This window comes from Aedes albopictus, chromosome 2 (genome assembly GCF_035046485.1).
Source record: "Aedes albopictus strain Foshan chromosome 2, AalbF5, whole genome shotgun sequence".
NCBI classification, from domain to species: domain Eukaryota; kingdom Metazoa; phylum Arthropoda; class Insecta; order Diptera; family Culicidae; genus Aedes; species Aedes albopictus.
The window spans coordinates 5,777,118-5,798,862 of record NC_085137.1 but is presented as its reverse complement, the minus strand read 5'-3'; the positions used below and the strand labels follow the sequence as shown (position 1 = coordinate 5,798,862).

Here is a 21,745-nt window from a genome sequence, read left to right as displayed (position 1 = left end):
AATTACAGAAAGAATTCCTGAAGAAACCCAAGGACCAAATTCTGAAGGAATTCTAGGAGGAGTTTCTGAAGAAATCACAGAAGAAAGTACTGAAGAAATCGCTGAAATTCCAGAGGAAATCCTGAAGGAATCCTAAAAAGAGTACGCAGAGGAACTTTTGGAGCAATATCTGTAGCAGCTCCTGAAAGACTCCCTGGGAGAGTTCCTGAAGAAACCCCAGGGAGAAGCTTGAAAGCAATCCCTGGAAGGAATCCCTGGAGGATCTTGGAAAAAAAATGTGAAGAAACCCCATGATGAATCCCGGATGCAATCCCATGAAGAATTCCTAAGGGAAACTAACGAGAGCTTTCTTAGCGAATTTCTGAAAGAATTTCTGTAGGAATCCTTGAAGAAATCCATTTCAGCAGAAATTACTGGACGAGCACTTGAAAGAATACTTGGATGGACTCCTAATGAATTTTTTTTAACCCTAAAAGGGATACCTTCATGGCCTCAGTTTCGTCACCTCGCTGAGTGTGTTTCATCAAAGACGAGCTCTGAAAATTCTGAAGAAAAATGAAAATTTAATATTTTTGAATCGATAGAAAAATCAAATGTAAAAAATCGATTCGGTCGATTTTGTCTTCAACATCGATTCAAAAAATCGATTAATCGAAACAAAAACATCGATGTTGCGAACATCGATTTAAAATTGCCCAACGCTACGTGTACACTACCATCACTTGATGGAAATATTTCACGAAACACTTGCAATGCATAAGTGCGCAGAAAACACCGACATGATTCGATGCAAAATCGCAGTTTTATTCACGATCGCGCACTTATACTAACTGCGAAAGGGGTCCAGTGGGGTGGGAAATGCGCAATATTTTCCAACAAAAAAAAAATCAACAACCGTGTTTGTTGTTTCAAAGTGGCTTGATTTCTCTCCGTGATTTCACTATTTTTTATAAATTGTTTGCTACTATGGAAAAATCATGTTTTTATGGATATTTTCTCAAACAAGTGAATAAAGCTACATCAAACTCTGTTTATTGAACTCTTTATTAGTCACATACATAATAAAAGCAGTTTTATTCAGAAATTTCACAAATTGGAATAAAAATTAAAATTTTAAACTACAAAGTGAAGTAAATAATTGAAGCAACAAAAAGTATCAAATAGACCACGAATGCCAATCTGTCCAACAGTGTTGCCAAACGGCACCATTCGTTTTGCTTCGTATGGACGAATACTTCGCCGTTGACGGTTTCCTTGTCATCCTCCAATCGATCGGGCGTGCTCACACCTAGCACAGAACCGAGACAACCGTCCAACTGGCTCTTCAGAGCACGTGGAACCGAGTGGCAGTGCTTGCCACGAGTTATACGCAGTGCAATTACCGACAGGATTGTACTGATGGCTACCAAGTAGAATGTGGCACTGTAGAAGGTTACTGGAAGTTAAGATGGGAGAGTTTAGATGATTATATTGATTAGTATCAGTTGAGTGAATGTTACCGATTAGAGGGGTATGTCCTGACATAGCCGGCAGTTGTTGAGCGAAGTAGATGAGAAATACTGTCACAATCAACGCAATGAATCCGTTCAACACAATCTTTTCGCCACTTTGGGGAGGAAGCCAGAATACTGACAATGCTAGTAGCATTATCACGAAAGCGGGACTGACAACAATGGCCTTGTGGGTCGAGGAATGTCGTTGAAGGGTGACATTGTATTGGATGTCGACGTACGGCTCCTTGCAGCACTCGTAGGTCCTAACGTTGCGCTGAACTGTGACCTTCCGAATGCTCCACTTGTGATTCGGGACTAGCCATAATATCTGCGGTGATATACGAATTAAAACAAATTTACGATTTAGCTTTGAAATTCCACCAACAAACCTCAGGTGTCACTTCGGTGGTTGTCAAGTTGAGTTTGTACTCGTCGTACGTCCAAGATCCAAGCTTCAAGATACACGTTTGATGGTCAAATGGCCAGAACCGGAGATTCAGTTCACAGAAGCTGTGGAAGTCCGTTGGAGGTACCCATAGTACTTGACCGTTGTTGTACACAATCACATTGGTTTGGCCGTAGTGCAGATTATCCGCTCCTCTGGCATTGTTGTACAGAACGACATCCGGTTTCCACACGCTAGCCGGGTTGTAACGGAACTGATTTACATTTCCGTAATCGGCCGGATTCCACTTGAGCTTATCGTCGTTCCAAGCCTGAAATCAAAAGTTTGATATTGGTATCGAATGGGTTTTTTGTATGATTCAGTAATTACCATTTTAACCCATCCATATACTGAGAATATGGATGTATCCTCGTCAACATCCACATGCCAAATAGTCAAGCTGGGAAATTAAATGGAAAATGCTATTTAGTTGTTTTTTAATGAATCGTCTTTCTGAAAACTAGGAAAGAAATACAACATAATATTGCGTTGTTAGGCAACTGAAAAGGACGTCATATTAGTACTGAGACGCGGTATAATAACACTCAATTAAGTAAAATAACTATGGAATTTGCTTACCCAACATCCATGTTGGTGACATTATAGTGCTGAGATGGTCGTACATTATGATTATAGTTTGTGAACAAATCCTTCGTTAATTTATCGACCCACGTCTGCTTGATTGGGGGTTCATTGCTTTTTGCTGAAATGTGATAAAATGTGTTGTTAGAATTTAATGCATTATTCTATTTTTATGTTTTTTTCGTGTTATTGATATTCACGATTCATTTATGGTTTCCGTTTTCACTATTCGAACATATTTTCTTAAATTTGCGAAGATTAACTCACAATAGGACCACGTTTTTACGTTTTTACCATTCTTAACCATAGGTAGAACCAGAAACCGACTCAAAAACACGTTTCCCTTTCTTCCTATTTTTTACAGCACAGTGTAAATCTATCATATAACACTTACAAGTTATGGAACCACGTGAACTCACACAATCTATGACTGTACGTCTCTTCTTCTATTGTTGTTGTCGAGGGACTTTAACCCGAAGGTCATTTGTCCCTTATCGCAAGGTGTTACAGCTGCTTTATCTGTTCAGTGTTGCTCAGGAAGCGCATCAGTTGGTCTTCATTTGATGGTGCTAAAACCTTAGGCATACTTTACGCTTGGCATCCACGCACCAATGCGTGAACCCCTATGCCTAAAATAAACATTTACCAACAACACTCCGACATCCGCATGAACTTGTGCAGATGCTGTGAATTTCACAGTCTGTTGGCAACAAGCGATTGCAATCATCGCCAAGATCATCACTTCCCTCTCATCCCTACGTTGACCTGTAGTAAGATAGTAAGGGGTATCCTAGAAGAGGGAATTTACTCATAAGCGTGAATAGAGCTCAAAGCCCATAGCACAGGGTTTAGTCGGGTCACTTTAAAACGTATAAGCGTAAATAGAGCCTATAGCTCACAGTTGGTAGCTTGACAAGCTACAGTCAGTGTGCCGCCACGCAACTTTCAATATGACAGTGAAAGGCACGTTATCGAAAATATCTTCATCATTCAAGAAACCACCCAAGCAGAAGTTACGCTTAAGCCAGTGCTTTCTTGAAAACAACAGATGAAAAAGCCGCTCTTGAGCTTGATTTTGACAAATTTACCTCAACAGCTGTTATTCAGCTGCCATTGCACAAAGGTCCACGAAACAGATTTACGAGGAAAGATGCATTCAGTGCCTTCAAATGATTTTCTAGATTAATATGGTCTCCTACAAAGTTGTTCCTAAAAATAAGGCCCTCTTTTCAATATGCATTTTCAAAGAAATTGGGAACCGAATTTTTTTATTTGCAAGAATAACTATATACATTTTTCGGTAAAGTTATAGATCTATCAATTTTGAGCAAGTTTGCTGAAGACATTTTTTATGTAGCTTTAAAATTGACCGATCTAGAAGTATTTTTCAGAATAAGCTTAGGGTGGTTCAAGAAAAACCGGTTTTCTGGCGTTAACTTTTTCAGTTTCGATTTTCCATCAAAGTCGCCCAAGCAACACTTGTAGAGCATTTGAAGACGCGTCGTTTCGAACGCTGAAATGGTCGTTATCTCTTTTGGTTCAAAAGTTACAGGCATTTTTCTTAAAAAATCATAGTTTATTAAAAAGGTGTTATGACGGGTTGGGGCAAACATAAAAAATATCTTTTGCCCGCATTCAAAAGAAGAAATGTTGTTATAAAACATATCAAAAAATTAGAGGGGTGTTATTTTTGTAACTCAAATGAAAAATACTTGAAAAGGGCCTATTTTTTCTAGAAAATCATCTATATCTTTTGAACGGAATGACGTAGCAACATTCTCAGCGCACGTGCGTTTTTTAAAGCTCTAGATTGGTTCTTAGACAACTTTGATGAGAAATTGGAAACAAAAAAGATAAAGCGTTTAAACTGTTTTGACCAAATTTGGAGCATTTTCCTATAGTTTTCATAGAACGCTAGAACAAATCGTTTTATTGCTTTATCTTTTTTGTTTCAAATTTCTCGTCGAAGTCGCTTAAGAACCACTTTTAGAGCTTCCTAAAACGCGTATTTTCGTGCGCTGAGAATGTTGCTACGTCATTCCATTCAAAAAATATTGACGATTTTCTAGAAAAAATAGGCACTTTTCAAGTATTTTTCACTTGAGTTACAAAAATAACACCCCTCTAATTTTTTGATATGTTTTATAACAACATTTCTTCTTTTGAATGAGGGCAAAAGATATTTTTTTATGTTTGCCCCAACCCATCATAAACCCTTTTTAAAAAACTATGATTTTTAATAAAAACGCCTGTAACTTTTGAACCAAAAGAGATAACGACCATCTCAGCGCACGAAACGACGCGTCTTCAAATGTTCTACAAGTGTTTCTTGGGCGACTTTGATGAAAAATTGAAACTGAAAAAATAACGCCAGAAAACCGGTTTTTCTTGAACCACCCTGAGCTTATTCCGAAAAATACCTCTAGATCGGTCAATTTTAAAGCTACATATAAAGAGTCTTCAGCAAACTTGCACAAAATTGATAGATCTATTACTTTCTCGAAGAATGTATACAGTTATTCTTGCAAATAAAAAAGTTTGGTTACCAATTTCTTTGAAAATATGGACCACCCTAATTTTCATGCACATTTTATAAAGGGCCTTATTATTAGGGACAAATTTGTAGAAAACCATATTTACCTGAAAACTCATTTGAAGGCGTTAAATGCATCTTTCCTCGTAAATCTGGTTCGTGGACCACTATTGTTACTTGGAACTTTATGTACCCAAATTGGTGCCATTTTAGATGTTAGTTCACATGAGTAGGCATGATAGCCAGACGAGCATCACGAATGTGATAATTGACAATGCGTTTTAAGCAAGAAGGAACGTGCACAGACAAACAGACGTAACACCTAGAACAATTTTCGCGAAAATCATCACCCATTTCACAGTACCATCACCTGATGGAAATATTTCACGAGACACTGCGATGTGCAATATCGTCAACAGAAGGCGCTAGTGTGAAACGTCAATCGCAAAGAAAAACGATGCGTGCGCCTCTGGTTGTGAAAGCCACAACTATGAAAATTTAAAATGGTCGTTAATAGCGTGGTCGATGAAAATTTCGCCAGTGTTACGTCTGTTTGTCTGTGGAACGAGGTTAACCTGATAAATCTAGGCCTTTTTTCTTCTTCAATGTGGTCGAACTCAATTTAGTACAGGTTTTTCAGTTAGTTGAGCAAAGATTCCTAAATATACAAAGCTTAAGAAGGAACACTCAAATGTGCAAAGATACCCAAGTAACCAGTAAGCATTTAAAATAGCATTCCTTCAGCATTATAGTAGCCTTTACGACAAGACGTTTAATGCTAATTAGCCGTATATGCGCCTATAGTGCTACCTCACAGCAGGTATTGGCAAAATAACGGGCTGTCTTAGTGCTATCCCTTCAGGAACGTCGTGACGAAATGTCAAAGAAGCGTAACGCCTCGTCGAGCAAAAAAAAACAAAAATAGATTGACGTCTGCTCCTCGTTCTCTCAGCCTGCTTCCCCGCTTCATCGTACTTCCATATTCCAGAGGGTGCTAGGTGATACTTTTTTGCTGATTTTTGTAGTGATGTAGGTTTGAACTTACGATCTGGATATTATTTAATCATATCTACTTCGGATTCTGTTGTTCCTGATCCACGATGCTAAAGCTGTCCTGGTGGCGTGCGTTGATTTAATCGCCAATATAAAGAATGATTCGATAACAGCTTCAGATTCAACATCCAAAACTTGTTTTCATTGAGATATTTCATTGTGGTAGAGCATTACGATCCCTTCTTTTAAATATCTCTGGAATATGATTTCTTCCCTCTTTCAAACACTCCTATCATCCACCAAAGCATCCACCTATTCGGCACATATTTTCCGACGAAATGATAAATAATTGGTGATCTTTTGATGGACAAGTTCCCAATCCAATCCAGCTGCAGTAATGTTTTCTTTGGTGCGTTTGGATGAGTAGGGGGAAATGAAGAAACAAATAAGATGCACAAATTTGTAAACAGAAGCGTAGGCTCTGTAAGAGAGAGACAAAATGTGTTGCCAAATGCGTAACATATCTCCCAACCTCCCAAGTAACACACTTGTCACCGAAGAGTCACGGCGGCGCAGGTTTTTGTTGCGCAGAAGTTACTGTGACTTACTCCTAGCAAGTAAGTGTTTATTTGTTAGAAGTAGGTCACAGTGACTTATGCACAACAAAAACCTGCGCCGCCGTGACTCTTCGGTGACAAGTGTGTTACTTGGGTTTTTTGCTCCTAGCATTTAAAGAGCAGTTGAAAAGCATGCTGTATGCTCCCAAGTGAAACCACTTCAAGCAGTTGAAATGCTAATTAACAGCCGAAAGCTTTTGAGCAGCACAGCTTATGCTAACTCAAGGCAGCTATGCATTCGAACTGCTTATGTAGGGTAGCAAGCAGTTTAAATGCGTAATACGGGCTGATACACGGCTTATTCAAATGCTTAGTGGTTACTGTAGGGTTTGTACTGGCATGCACTCTCTATGTTTACATTGAGTGTGTAGATGATGCGAATTGAGCAGTTACGAATGAGTGTGTAGAGTGACAGTTGCGATTAGGCAGCATCCATTTATTACGTAACGCTAAAATCGACATTTTTCGACCCCCCTCCCCCCTCCGTAACGCTTTTTTGTATGAAACCCTGAAATTTTTTGTATGGACCGTAACGCTCGGCGATACTCCCCCCCTCCCCCTAGAGCGTTACGTAATTTGTGGATGGCGCCTAAAGTGGAGAGTCGGCGGACGACGGACAGCGAACCTGTGGGAAGTCTGGTGAATCCGAACGACCGGAGAAAGCTTCTGAACTGGAGAGCTGGAGTTTGCCGTTGCGAGAGTTGCTTCCGGAAGTGGACCCTACAATTGGCGACGAGGATGGGATGGAAGGCCTCGTTACGGTGAATGTTTTTTGGCCCTTTGAACGTGTTTGTTTTCAGATGGATTGCTGGCAGGTTGGTTGGTGTTGTGATGATGGGGGGAGAAACGGTGCAACAATTCGGCAGGTGCTAATGGATAATTTTGGACAGCTCAGTGAGAGAGCGTGCTTGTATGATATTTCAGTTGAGAATTGCGAATGCGCGTGGTACAATCGGTATTTATCTGAACATTTTTTCAACCGTGGCGGGTTGCCGGTTGAAGAAAATTTTAACCGTGGCGGGTGCCGGTTAAAAGAACACATGAGACCGTGGCGGGTGCCGGTCGAAGCAAATTTAACTGTTGCGGGTGCCAGTTAAAAAGAACAAAAAGACCGTGGCGGGTGCCGGTCGAAGGAAATTCAACCGTTGCGGGTGCCGGTTGAACGGACAATTGAGACCGTGGCGGGTGCCGGTCGAAAGGAATTTAACCGTTGCGGGTGCCGGTTATAATCGAGGCCGTGGCGGGTTGCCGGTCGAAAGGAACATTTGATCGTTGCGGGTTGCCGATCAAAGAGAATAATTAACCTTGAAAGTCCCTGCAACGGTGCTTGGGAGCAAGGTAGTGATTCCATGGCTTGGGGGCGTCCGGAAAAGGATCCGTAAATTCCTGAAATCAGGTGACATCGAGGTGTTGTGTTGTCATGACTTAAGGGTGCGTTGAATACACAATAGTAGTCGGTAGTGGTTTTGGCAGTTCCTGTAACCACAACATGGTAACATTTCCATTACTGAGGGGCGCATGGAAATAAAGTAATTTACTTTAGAAGCTCTTTCCTTCAGGTAGGGTGCTTGAGAATTGGGAAGTGATTCCATTACATCTTGAAGAAAACCAGGGTATATTAGTGGATCCATTGATTGGGAACAGTGTGATGATTGGCTGGATGATGGAGAGGCGATGCCTTGCATGTTGTGTTTGAAGGCAGTGTAGTGTTTCCATGGTTTGAGGATGCCTCTAGGAAGATTGGTCTGACTTAGAGATTCCAAGTTGCACTTGAGACTTTGAGAGCACTAGAAGTAAATCGTATTATCGCCTGATAGTTCTTGCGAGAGACGTGCGGGCGTGAGCCATTGTATTCCATGGTTTGAAAGTACTTGTAATGGGTAATACATGTACATAATAGATCACTAAAATAACTAAAACGGCCGCTATGAAGTGAACAGAAAGTACCACTGTAGCCTTGTGTGTTTGACGTAACTCCACTGCTGTCACAATGTGTTAATGCCCATATACGCTGGCGCCTTTGTTTACACGGGGTGACTACTAGAAAAGTTTGCTTCATTGATCCACTGATTCTGTCTTGGTAGAGGAGAACAGGGTTTTCGTAGTTCGATGGATTTGAGGCAACAGCTGTCACAATTACACCAAGCGAACGTGTGATGTTTGATGGTTTGTGCATGGAGTGGAAGGGAAAGCGAGACATGTTTTGTTTACTGACCCGGATGCTGGATTCAAGAATGGATTGTTTATTATACTAAGGGTTGCTGAAACTTGGTTGTTGAAGGTTGGCTAGCTATCTGTACGCGGATGGTTGGGATTGGAATGAGAAAGTTTGGTTGGACTTTGTGCGTCATTGAATTGCGTATTTGAGAAGTTGGCTGAAAAATAAAGTACAGTAGACGTTCGCTCGGTGCAAACGCTTTAACTGCAATGCTTTTTAACTGCAAGTCTGCTAAGTGCAACAATTTTGCAGTTATTGCACCGCTATCCGTCAAAATGAAATGTCAAACAGCGATGCGATGCATTTTTGCATGCAATTTTGTTGCAATGCGATGTTTTTCGTCTGCAGCAACTAACAGCTATGTGACGTCTGTCAGTTGTTGCAGTTATCGAATTTCATTCGGTAAGTGAAACGTAAACATGTTGTAGTTATCGAACGTCCACTGTATCTAGTGTTGAAAGGAGTTGACGTCTATGATTAATAAATTTTACACCGTTCACCGAAGGGGTCAGCAATATTATGAAAAGCAGTGTGTAGTTCGAATGAAGGATAAGTTCGGAGAGTGACACACGTGGCTCCTATCAAATGAGTATAATGCACAGACAGAAAACGTGACTAAGAAGAGAAAATAGTGACTTCAAGGTTTGGGTTCATTGTGGATGGCCAAGATGTGTTGTGTCATGAAAACTGGAATTTTTGAGAGATAAACAAATCCTTAAGGTATGTTTTTGTTTGGATTTGTGGGAACTCACATCGACCCGGAAACCTCTGCACCAATGGGAAAAGTCAGCTGGTTGAAGAGTTAACACATTTGGAGTGTTAAAACAGGCATTGCCCTATGAATTTAGGCATTTTGTCTTACTTTGTCTAGTTTCTCTCATATACATTATTTATATTCATTCATTCACTTGCTTGACGTTTTGGTGCAGTGCGGCTTATAGAATTCTATTGAACTTTGACTTCAAATTATTTTCTTGTCATGGAAAAGTGAACATCATGTAAAACTATTGACAAAGCTATTGACTGTTGTTCATTGGTAAAAAGTTGGAATTAGAATTGGAAAAGGTTTGAAAAGCCAAGGGGATGTTATTCGAAAATAGTTGAGCTACGTCACAACACGTTGATGTAGGGCAGCATGTGGGCCGGCATGCAAAGATGCAAGAAGGTTGATGGTAGCTGCTGAACACAGAGTCTTGTTTTGTGGATTGTTCTGATAATTTGTGTGACGGGGTTTATTAATTAAGGAGGGGAAGGTTATGGATAACTGTTTCTGGTTTCGCGGATGTGTTTTCGTATTTGACATATGTTGGATCTCCAGTTAGTCCAATGCAGTGGTGCTTGGGCTGAAGCATACCTCGGGCTGAATTGAAATTTAGCGTCTAAGCCGCAAGCCGCAGTTTGAGCAACACTGGTCTAATGGATAGGGCTTGAAATTTCCAACCCAGAGAAGCTGAGTTGCCCGAGCAGAAACAAATAACTTACACATAACTGCAGCATACCAAAGTCAGGCACCAAACCAAGACAAGGTATTGGTCGGTTATCCTGACGTGGAAAATAACTTATTTAGGTACTGTGTTGGTATTGATATAATACCTCAACGAGTTATTGGTTTGGTGTTGAGGACTGCTTGAGGTATTATTCAATTATGGAAAAATCACTGTTTGTATGGAAAAAAATCGCCGATTATTATTTAGGTATTGCCATACCTGATGTCATTATTTACGTGTTATGCACAGAATACACACCAGTTATTATTTTAGGTATTTTACCTCTTAAGCAGGGCTTATGAATACCTCATTCAGGTTGTAGGTATTCGGTTTTCCATACCTAAGTTTGGTATTCTTCAGCTATTTTCTCCTGCTCGGGTGGATTCCCGTCTCGATCGTAAGGTATTCGAGATTTCCTGGATGTGATATATCAATGAGTTTTCCACAATGTGCAAGTTCGTCCAATAGCAGGTGGGGAAGGTCCTTGATGTTAGATTGCTTATGGAATGTTGCTACTGGGCAGGCCAAAGTCCAGCGGAGGCATTGTGGATTGTTGTTTTCAAGTATTGAGTTGCATAGCGTAAATGATGGGTGCTGAGTGATAATAAGGCTGGTATTGCATTTCAGAGTATGGGTTAAATTTGCTGAATTTAAGGGAGCCTGTAGTTTTAGTGATACATAAAGAGAGATTGTTTAGATGTCAGGTTCATAACATTTTTTTAAAGAAAGATGGGGGTGTAGGGTTTGTACTGGCATGCACTCTCTATGTTTACATTGAGTGTGTAGATGATGCGAATTGAGCAGTTACGAATGAGTGTGTAGAGTGACAGTTGCGATAAAGTGGAGAGTCGGCGGACGACGGACAGCGAACCTGTGGGAAGTCTGGTGAATCCGAACGACCGGAGAAAGCTTCTGAACTGGAGAGCTGGAGTTTGCCGTTGCGAGAGTTGCTTCCGGAAGTGGACCCTACAGTTACCTGGGTAGTGTGAACTAGACTATGTATTATCAAGGAAATTGTTCTCGATTATACGTCTGTTTGTCTGTGATATAACTACCCAGGTAACCACTAAGCATTTGAATAAGCCGTGTATCAGCCCGTATTACGCATTTAAACTGCTTGCTGCCCTACATAAGCAGTTCGAATGCATAGCTGCCTTGAGTTAGCATAAGCTGTGCTGCTCAAAAGCTTTCGGCTGTTAATTAGCATTTCAACTGCTTGAAGTGGTTTCACTTGGGAGCATACAGCATGCTTTTCAACTGCTCTTTAAATGCTAGGAGCAAAAAACCCAAGTAACACACTTGTCACCGAAGAGTCACGGCGGCGCAGGTTTTTGTTGTGCATAAGTCACTGTGACCTACTTCTAACAAATAAACACTTACTTGCTAGGAGTAAGTCACAGTAACTTCTGCGCAACAAAAACCTGCGCCGCCGTGACTCTTCGGTGACAAGTGTGTTACTTGGGAGGTTGGGAGATATGTTACGCATTTGGCAACACATTTTGTCTCTCTCTTACAGAGCCTACGCTTCTGTTTACAAATTTGTGCATCTTATTTGTTTCTTCATTTCCCCCTACTCATCCAAACGCACCAAAGAAAACATTACTGCAGCTGGATTGGATTGGGAACTTGTCCATCAAAAGATCACCAATTATTTATCATTTCGTCGGAAAATATGTGCCGAATAGGTGGATGCTTTGGTGGATGATAGGAGTGTTTGAAAGAGGGAAGAAATCATATTCCAGAGATATTTAAAAGAAGGGATCGTAATGCTCTACCACAATGAAATATCTCAATGAAAACAAGTTTTGGATGTTGAATCTGATGCTGTTATCGAATCATTCTTTATATTGGCGATTAAATCAACGCACGCCACCGGGACAGCTTTAGCATCATGGATCAGGAACAACAGAATCCGAAGTAGATATGATTAAATAATATCCGGATCGTAAGTTCAAACCTACATCACTACAAAAATCAGCAAAAAAGTATCACCTAGCACCCTCTGGAATATGGAAGTACGATGAAGCGGGGAAGCAGGCTGAGAGAACGAGGAGCAGACGTCAATCTATTTTTGTTTTTTTTTTTGCTCGACGAGGCGTTACGCTTCTTTGACATTTCGTCACGACGTTTCTGAAGGGATAGCACTAAGACAGCCCGTTATTTTGCCAATACCTGCTGTGAGGTAGCACTATAGGCGCATATACGGCTAATTAGCATTAAACGTCTTGTCGTAAAGGCTACTATAATGCTGAAGGAATGCTATTTTAAATGCTTACTGGTTACTTGGGTACTATCACCTGGTGGACATGTTGCTCGAAGCACTGCGTTGTGCAGCAATACCAACAGAAGAAGCTAGTGTGAAACGTCAAACGTAGAGAAAAACGAACACAATATTCAACATCTTGCTTGAAAGCATCCTTAAGGACATACTTGTTAGAATCCCAAAATGGTCGTAACAATGGCCGACTTTTGCACCTACTCACGATTTTAGGCGCCCAAATCTCATTAAAAACAATAGTTCAAAATAAAAATCACACTGTAGAAGCTTGCTTCTTGCGATTTGCGCATTCTGTGCATTCTGGAAAACTGTTGAACAGGGATTCCAAGACGATTGTCCTCAATAAAAGGTTCCACATACTGTACATGAATCAGATAGACGATATTCTAAAGCATGCTCGAGGCACGACACGCGAATTTGACACTTCATGTATCGTCGAAGTCCTCCATTTCAGCTCTGGATCCTCTGGCTTCTGGCTTTGCAAGGTCCCAATAATACATAATGAGCAGGGAAGATAACTGTCGGATAAAAGAGACACAAAACAGCCAACGAAGAAGGCGTGGCAATTATTCTTTATCCTACTCTATTGTAACAGATAATGATATCATATGTCTGTGATTATATGATCTCGATTTTTTTATGTTGGTGGCAGAGCTATGAAGGCGACTCTGCACGAGGTGAGTGTAATTTACATTCACCTCGAGGAATGTCGCCTTCATAGCTCTGTCACAACTTAGGAATACGTTTTGCAACCATTACTTGGACATATTTGCATATCATTACTCTACAAAGCTATCTTCCATGGACCTGTAGGATGTTACACCGCATTACTAATGTAACAACAATCCATTGATCATAAACCGTATCTGTAATATAACAACGATCCATTAGTTACGCTTGTACACACCAAAAAATCGATTTGAGGTTTCAGCAAAATTTTGCTGAATTTTGCCGAGCTGAAGATTTTGGCAAAAAGTTTACTGAAATTCAGCAAAATTTGCTGATTTGTTCAGTAAGCTCTGCTGATTACCAGAAACGTTTTGCTGAAATTCAGCAAACTTTGCTGAGACTTCAGAACAAAATTTTGCTGAACCCTTCAGCTCGGCAAAATTTAGCAAAATATTGCTGAAAGCGTTTAGTGTGTAGATCTTACCGTTTTTATCGCGGAAGTTCTTGGATTACCTATAACATCCATGGAAATTAGTTATCTAAAAGACCATGCTCCATGGACCTGTAGGATGTGGCAGCATATCAGCAATGTAATAATAACCCACGCTTATACGTCTTAAGCCTTTTACTCGTGGAATTTCTCGGATGACCTAGACAATCTTTGAAAATTACATACTTAAATTACAATTCCCACCGGAATTGTATCACTAGTTCCGTGTGTGCAGAACAGGATTTCCGAAGCTTCGAGTGTACTCATCAAATAGCGGCAAGCCTTGGCAGGCGCGATGGACGGGATTCTTTTGAGATGATGAAGGATTCCGTATACCTCATATCCTTATTAACGGCAGACGGTAATGTTACCCATAAAACACAAAGGCGTGTCATCAATCTACATCGAATCTACCATGGGCTCCACAAGAATCTTCGGTCGAAAAAGTTTCACCCTCGTAACAAATGCACCATGTACCATGTATCAGCGTTTTATAAGACCGATGGTATTCTACGGGCACGAGACCTGAACTATGCTCGAGCAGGACATGCAAATAATTGAATTGTTCAAGCGTTTGATGCTTAGGTACATCTTTTGCGGTGTGCTCGAGAACGGTAGGTGGCGGTGAAGAATAAATCACGACCTCGGTGTACTCTACGGCGAACCTACCATCCGAAAGGTGGCAGAAGCTGGAAGGATACGATGGGTGGGGCATGTTGTGAGAATGGGACAATAACCCTGCAAACCTGGTGTTTGCAATAGATACTTGGATCGATTAGAAGCAAAAGCTAGTGTACAATAAATTCCGTTTTCAAATGCAGAGTTTCGGAAGAACATTTCTGTTCTTTATGAATGGTCATGTTGAAACAAAAAAGGGGATTTTTACTTTCATGCTTTCACACCTTCACACCTTCAGTAGGTCAGCTCCAGAGGCACGTTCTCCACTATTTGGGAAATTTGTGCCATCAATTTCACACCTTCATTTTAAACAATAGATTTTAAACACTCGCAGAGAAACTTCAGATCTATACTATTAAAACACTTTTTTTTTGCAGATTTAACAATATTGTTGTATCGACTTTTTGATCCCTCTAAGTATTGCGCATTTAGTTCACCACTGGACTGCGCACTCAGTCTTCATAAGTGCGAAAATGTCAATAAAAGTACGGGATTGCATCAAATCGATTTGATGTCTTCAGCGTACTATTTCTTTGATGTATGCTGATAAAGTGCTCTGAACACTCTGAGTTGATTTGTTGCAATCGCACACTTTTATTTACGTTTTCGCACTCTTGAAAACTCGTGCGATAGTCCAGTGGTGAACTAAATGCGCTATATAATACCCTCTTTTAATAAATGTAATCAGTTTTGTACTTTTAAAAAGGGCGCAATCTGTGAAGTACTACATTGACAGTAGTGACACAGACAAACAGACGTAACACTCTAATAATTTTCATCGTACACCGATTTAACGGATTATTTAGAAAAATGATAGTTGGCCAACTGTCCATCCGTGGCACTTGCATCGTTTTTGTTCGAGTTTGACGTTTGCTCATTACCGCCACCTAGTTCATGGTCGGCCAAACTCAATCATTATAGCATTGGGCGAATATGTTTCTGTGACTAAGTATAATTTGAATGGATAAATGTTCGAAGTGTTACGTCTGTTTGTCTGTGGTAGTGAGTTGGATTTTTGTATGGTGAGATGATCAATTCTCCGTGTCTGCAATGAAATGGTGCAAACAGCGTGGGTATTATGATTTCTTGCCTAATTTGATGGTGTTTGAGCAAAAGTTTAGGTTAACCGTGTTGTTGTATTATTTAATTCTTGCAACTTCAACAAAACAGTTACCCAAACTTTAGCTTGAACAGCATCAAATTAGGCAAGTAATCATAATACCTACGCTATTTGCACCATTTTATTGCAAAAAATCCAGCTCATTACCACAGAGAAACAGACGTCACACTCTCATTGCTTCCCATCGATCACCTTTTTAACGGTTGATTCAAATACTCAGTAGTAGGTCGATCGACCACTCGCGGCGCTGGTATCGTTTTTGCTCATATTTGACGTTTGCTCACTACCGCCATCTAGTGGCGGCCCGGCCAAACACAGTACGTGTAGCATTGGGCGATTTCGTTTTCATGACGATGTTTTTAAATGAAATTTGTTCTAAGTGTTACGTCTGTTTCTCTGTGTCATTACTTTCAATTTAGTACTTCACTGATTGCATCTTATTCCGCCCTCTAATGCATGTTCTTTGATAGATACGCGTATTTCGACTACTACTTGTAATCTTCTTCAGTAGATTACTGACACCGAGGAAGATTACAAATGATAGTCGAAACACGCATATCTGTCAAAGGATATGCATTAAAAGGCGGAATTATAAGGTACAAAACTGATTGCATGGTATTCGGTGAATAAAAATGTTCTACAGTTATTAACTGAAGCTGAACTCATCAAATTTTCAACTGCACTTACACGTTGCTTCGTCTGCGTAGCAGTAGCCCACTAAGCACATCAATAAAAATGCAAACCAACGCACTTTATGCATTTTAACTATGCTATTCAGTATTGCTCTAAATAATAACACTCCTATTTGAATATTTAACGGACAAACAAGCTATATCTAAACCAAGACTCGCGTACAGAAACTTAATCCTAGCCTTATCCAGGCGACATCCAAACAACAACTAAAGCCGGTCGACGCTCGAAAGGGAGTTTTTATAATCCCGCTTATAGGTCCCGGACAATTGACGAAGAAAAGGCTCATGATTTGCCGGATAATTTGGCAGATATCACAAACACGGTATGGACGGTTGCTGTGCTGTGCTCGGCTGTTTGAGCATTATAGATTCAAATTGTATGAATCTGGCGGCGTTCGTTCGTTGGTAATTGAAGCGTCTTCATTCCTGCATATTGTATAAATGTCATCCTTTATGAATGGATTGCTATTTTGGAACATAAATATGAGTCAGATATTTTGCAGCGGCAGTGATTTGATAAAACTTATTTTTGAGTTATGTGTATGTGAGAAAGTGATATTTCGGGCACGTGTGTCTGAAATTTGCAAACAACATGGGGCTAGATGATCCCTTTCAATTCGTTGCACCCATTTGCAACTGAGTTGAATTCCAAATTTAGAATGCCTTAACCACAGACAAACAGACGGAAAGTATCTTTAATAAAGACAAATCAATCAATCACAAACAGACGTAACATCTAGAAAAAAATTCGTGAAAATCCATCGCCCACTTCACACTACCATCATCTGGTGGAAATGTTTCACGAAATACTGCGTTTTGCAATATCGTCAACAGAAGGCGCTAGTGTGAAATGTCAAACGCAAAGAAAAACGATGCACGTGTCTCTGGTTGTGAAAGCCACAACTATGAAGATTTAAAATGTTCGTTAAGCGTGGTCGATGGATATTTCGCAAGTGTTACGTCTGTTTGTCTGTGCCTTAAACAGTCATGACACAGGAACTTCATAGTGTAAAGTGACGTTAATTTTAAAAAAATGACACAAGAATGTACAGTACATGTATAGCAAAGATTTTAAAGATTTAATATATTTGTGTATAGTTTGGACCACACTGTGAATCCTCAAAAAACATGAAGTGCATGTATGGTACATTTGAATCACATCCTTAAATGCCCTCAACGTAGGAGTTGGGTCATTTCCGTTCTTTGCTTCACTGATGTAGCTCGTATCTCATCAAAGTGCTGCTTCCACCTTTCAATCACTTCAAGTCTATCCGTCAAGAGGCTCTTGTCCTTATCCCTGCACTTCGTGGCAGGAAACCGTTGCAGAATTCGTTGAGATTCTGGTCAAACTTCTGTATTCCATTCCAAAACAGTTCCATCCGCACTTTGTATCTTACAGGTGTTTTTTTTTTAAATAGCAGCTACTTTGCCACAAACAGTATAAAGCAGTATCAATTACTCAAGTACCAATTACTCAAAGAATTTCTGATTCTGAACCGGAGTACTTGAGAAAAATGTAATCGAATTCCTAGCATAATTTAGAATGCTATCAGATTTTCGTCAGTTCTTTAACAAGACAAACTACCTTCAGAACTTCAAAGATTCGGCAAAACACTCTTCCAGGGTTTTCCACAGCAAACATGTTCAGAGTAACCTACACAAGTTAGTTGAGGTAAAGTTACAAAAACTCTTCATGGATTTCCAGATTTGCACTCTGAACTCTACCAAAAATGTTGTCTGTATATCCATTAGAATTGTTTCAGTGACAACTGTTTTTAGGGCTTTCACATTAAGGTGAGATATGACGAAGTAACACTCCGGATTTTCAAAAGCACAAATCTGGAGAACCGAATGTTGTATTGTCCTAAAAAGTTGTTCGATTGGTTATTCGTCGGTGGTGACCAGTCGATCAACTTTGTAGCACAAACTGACATTCGGTTCTACAGATTTGAGCTCTTGAAAATTAGAAGTGTGCTTCGTCATACCTTAAACTTAAACGCCAACTTCAGAAAATCGGCTATAACATCATCTGGAGTTCTTTTTCATATATTCTATCAATGATTGTAGTTGATACTGCTCTAAGAATTGTGCCAGCTGTTGCTTCAAAACTTCTTTTGAATTTCTGTCAAAAGTATAATAAGATTCCGATTTAGAATGCTGTAAGATTTTTTTCAAAATATTACAGGAATGTTTGAAAAAATTCTTACAATTTTTTTTTTCTTTTAATTATCCAGAGAACATCAGGAATATGCCATAGATTCTTTTGAAATAACTAAATTGTGCCTTGAATTATATTTTTTATTTTTTCTTACAAACGACGTTTCTAATCCGTTTACAATGTTTACGTAGATTTCTTCAGAAGTTTTGCAAGTTTACCGGAAATTATTTCAACTATTCGTCTCCATGAAATTCTTTAAAAAATAACGCTAGAAGTAGAGTAAAAATCTCTTTCGTCATATGCGCTAATTCCCGTCATATCAGACAGAAAATAATCAATCACGGATATTTCAGCCCTCTTATCAATAACTAGCTACTATAGCACTGGAAATCGAATAAATCACATAAATTTCATATTTAAATGTACTTCTACTGCTTTGCTCCCGATTCGTATAACCAAAGCAACAGTTGGCGAAATGGTTTTTCATCGCCGTTCAATTTTCAGCCAGCACGATTCACATAGAGTAAAGTGGGGTAAAAGTTTCTTTTGAAATTTTTTGAGCTCAATTCAAATTATTTCTTTCGAGTGTCAATGTTGTTCGAAACCTTTTTGAAAAAGAGTATTTCACTCCAAAATTATGAAAATTGATCAATATTGCGAATGGTTATGATAAAATCACAGACAAACAGACGTAACACCTTGAACGATTTTCTTGGAAATTCATCGCCCAGTTCACCCTATCATCACCTGGTGGAAAAGTTGTACGAATAACTGTGTTGTGCAATGTCGTCAACAGAAGGCGCTAGTGTGAAACGTCAAACGCATAGAAAAACGATGCGCGCGCCTCTGGTTGTGAAAGCCACAACAATGAAAATTTAAAGTGATCGTGAAATGCGTGGTCGATGGAAATTTCACAAGTGTTACGTCTGTTTGTCTGTGATAAAATGTTTGTTTTTGAAAAAAAATGTAATATGCGATGGTCCTTTCAACGCATGGATTGGTATTGTAATGAAATCGAATTCGGTCTTTTATTTTGGGACGTAACTAGGTATATTTTGAAGATGCTTTTCCATGTATAACTTTTTGCAAAAAATATTTGGAAATCATATTTTACACATAGTGGGACAAAAGTTCATAGTGGCACAGTGGCCACATAGTGGCACAGTCGCGCAGCTACTGCAACTACTTCTCATCGGTTTCTTACATCTTATTTCTCCAGAAAAGATACTTCATACTTGGCAAACCGCTTGTAAATATCAAGAGAGATTTATAGCTAGTTTCATGTAAAACTTCATATAGGTTAGGAATTAGGGTAAAATGAGCAACATAACATTCTCGCATCCACATCGGATCGATTTATTATATCATAATCCTTCAGAATAATTTTTTGTATGTTATAGATCTAGTTTCAAATAAATCTTAATATATATGGGAATTTGGGTAAAAGGGCATCACGCAGCCCGTTCAATTACTGCAATCGATTCCTTACACCATAATCCTCCAAAAAAACCCTTCTCGTGAAACCACTTATAAATATCTTGTGAGTTATAGATCTAGTTTTATGTAAAACTCAGTACTCAATATAGGTTCGGAATTAGGGTAAAACGAGCATAACAACATTTGCGCGGCCCCTGGAATCACTTCTAATCGATTCCTTGTATAACAATCCTCTAAAGAAACCCATCTTAGCATACCACCCATAAGTTTCTTGCAAATTATAAAGCTAATTTCATACAAAATTCAATATATGTGGGGAATTGTCGTAAAATGGGCATGATAACGATTCGTATAGCCAGTGCAACCACTTCATGATCCATAGGTTTATCCTCCAGAGAAATCATTCTTGATAAGTCGGTCATAAGTATCCCGCGGACTTTACTGCAAATTTAATACTAAACTAAAAATTTGTGGGGAAAGGGAGTAAAATGGGCACGATAACGAATCACGCGGCCACTGCAACAACTTCCAAAGGATTCACTTTGCTTTCTTTACCCAGCGAAACCCTTCTTGACAATCCACACATAAGCTTCATGCAGTTTATGTAGCTAATTTCAGATAAAGTCCAATATATGTGGAGCACTAGGGTCAAATGGGCATGATAACACATTACGCAACTACTTCTCATCGATTTTTAATATCGTAATCCTTCAGAAAACCCCTTCTTGGCGAACCGCTTATAAATATCATGTGAGTTATAGAGCTACACCGCAAAAAATAAATGCAACCCGCCCGATGTAACTCATTCCGATGTACTAAATAACACAAGTTTACAAAATAAAACGAAAGTCGTGAACTTTTGTCAACGACCAAAATTTTTGAAGCACAATTTAGTGCTGGTTTCGAAACCGACCTTCAAAAAATTTTAAGTAGAAAAGTTTTTGGGTTTTAGCTCAATATCGAGTTCTGCAACTTTTCAAAATATGCAATTTACTAAAATTCAAATATATTGCGTTTTGTTCAACCACTTTTAAATCTTTTTCCATAAATTAAAAGCTGAATACAATACCATTCGATCATCTGAATACAGGTTTTGCGTCAGATTGATGAAATTCAAGATATTTGCGAGTTTTAGGGACAATCTTCTTAAATTTTAGCGAAATTCTCAAATTTTTTTGAAGAAATGTATTTTTTTCAATAAGAAAAAATTAACTTAAAAATTCTTTCTCGACGTTTATTTGACATATCATATGTAGGCGAGTTACAGTAAAAATTTCAGCTCAATCGGAGCATTGATTACGGAGAATGAGATGTTTAAAGTGAGTGGCTTTGCATAAAAATAGAACAAAAATCGATTTCAAATCATCAACCTTGTATGGAAAGTCGAAAAATTTTCCGCTCTACTGTAATTTTTTTCTTTCGCGTTTTCGAACTCAGGGCATGATTCTACACCAAAAATGATCATCAGCTTACCGAGTTCAAAAATGCTGTAAACTAGTGTAATCAATGTAATCACGATTACATCGTTTTGATGTAAAATCTTTTGTTCTTATGTGTACATCGTCCTATGTAATATTCATACAACCGACGGATTGATCGGGTTGCAGCAGTTCAGATGTAATATTAAACAACAGTTTTTTCTGTGTAGTTGCAGTAAAACTCCATGTAGGTTACGAATTAGGGTGTAAGGAGCATCATAACATTCACGCAGCCACTCCAATAACTTCTGATCAAGTTCTTATACACCAAAACCTCCATTTAGGTAATGAGTCGGGACTGCCTAAATAGAATTTTTACCTAAATGGATTCATTACCTAAATGGATTCAGTTTATTACCTAAATGGATTACAAGGTT

General features: G+C 39.2%; 2 protein-coding genes across 2 annotated transcripts in view; one reads left to right on the top strand and one right to left on the bottom strand.

Moving 5' to 3' along the window:
• LOC115262165 (protein HIRA homolog) overlaps positions 1–21,745 on the top strand; it is a 150,884-nt gene that overhangs the window by 64,715 nt on the left and 64,424 nt on the right. The window lies entirely within an intron of this gene.
• On the bottom strand, positions 1,026–16,481 carry LOC109411688 (acetylcholine receptor subunit alpha-like 1). The gene is made up of 6 exons (XM_019685256.3): positions 16,291–16,481; positions 2,518–2,641; positions 2,269–2,338; positions 1,883–2,209; positions 1,500–1,821; positions 1,026–1,435 (listed from the first exon to the last, which is right to left on the bottom strand). The coding sequence occupies exons 1-6, from the start codon at positions 16,361–16,363 to the stop codon at positions 1,119–1,121; spliced, it is 1,233 nt and encodes a 410-aa protein (XP_019540801.2). The 5' UTR covers positions 16,364–16,481; the 3' UTR covers positions 1,026–1,118.

What these genes read in the sequence shown, in the direction of transcription:
- LOC109411688 (XM_019685256.3), bottom strand. Translation starts at nt 16,363, where the DNA reads ATGCATAAAGTGCGTTGGTTTGCATTTTTATTGATGTGCTTAGTGGGC. An exon ending in CTACGCAGACGAAGCAACGT is followed by an intron (nt 2,642 to 16,290) that starts GTAAGTGCAGTT and finishes ATCACATTTCAG; the next exon opens with CAAAAAGCAATGAACCCCCA. An exon ending in AGGACATACCCCTCTAATCG is followed by an intron (nt 1,436 to 1,499) that starts GTAACATTCACT and finishes CTTAACTTCCAG; the next exon opens with TAACCTTCTACAGTGCCACA.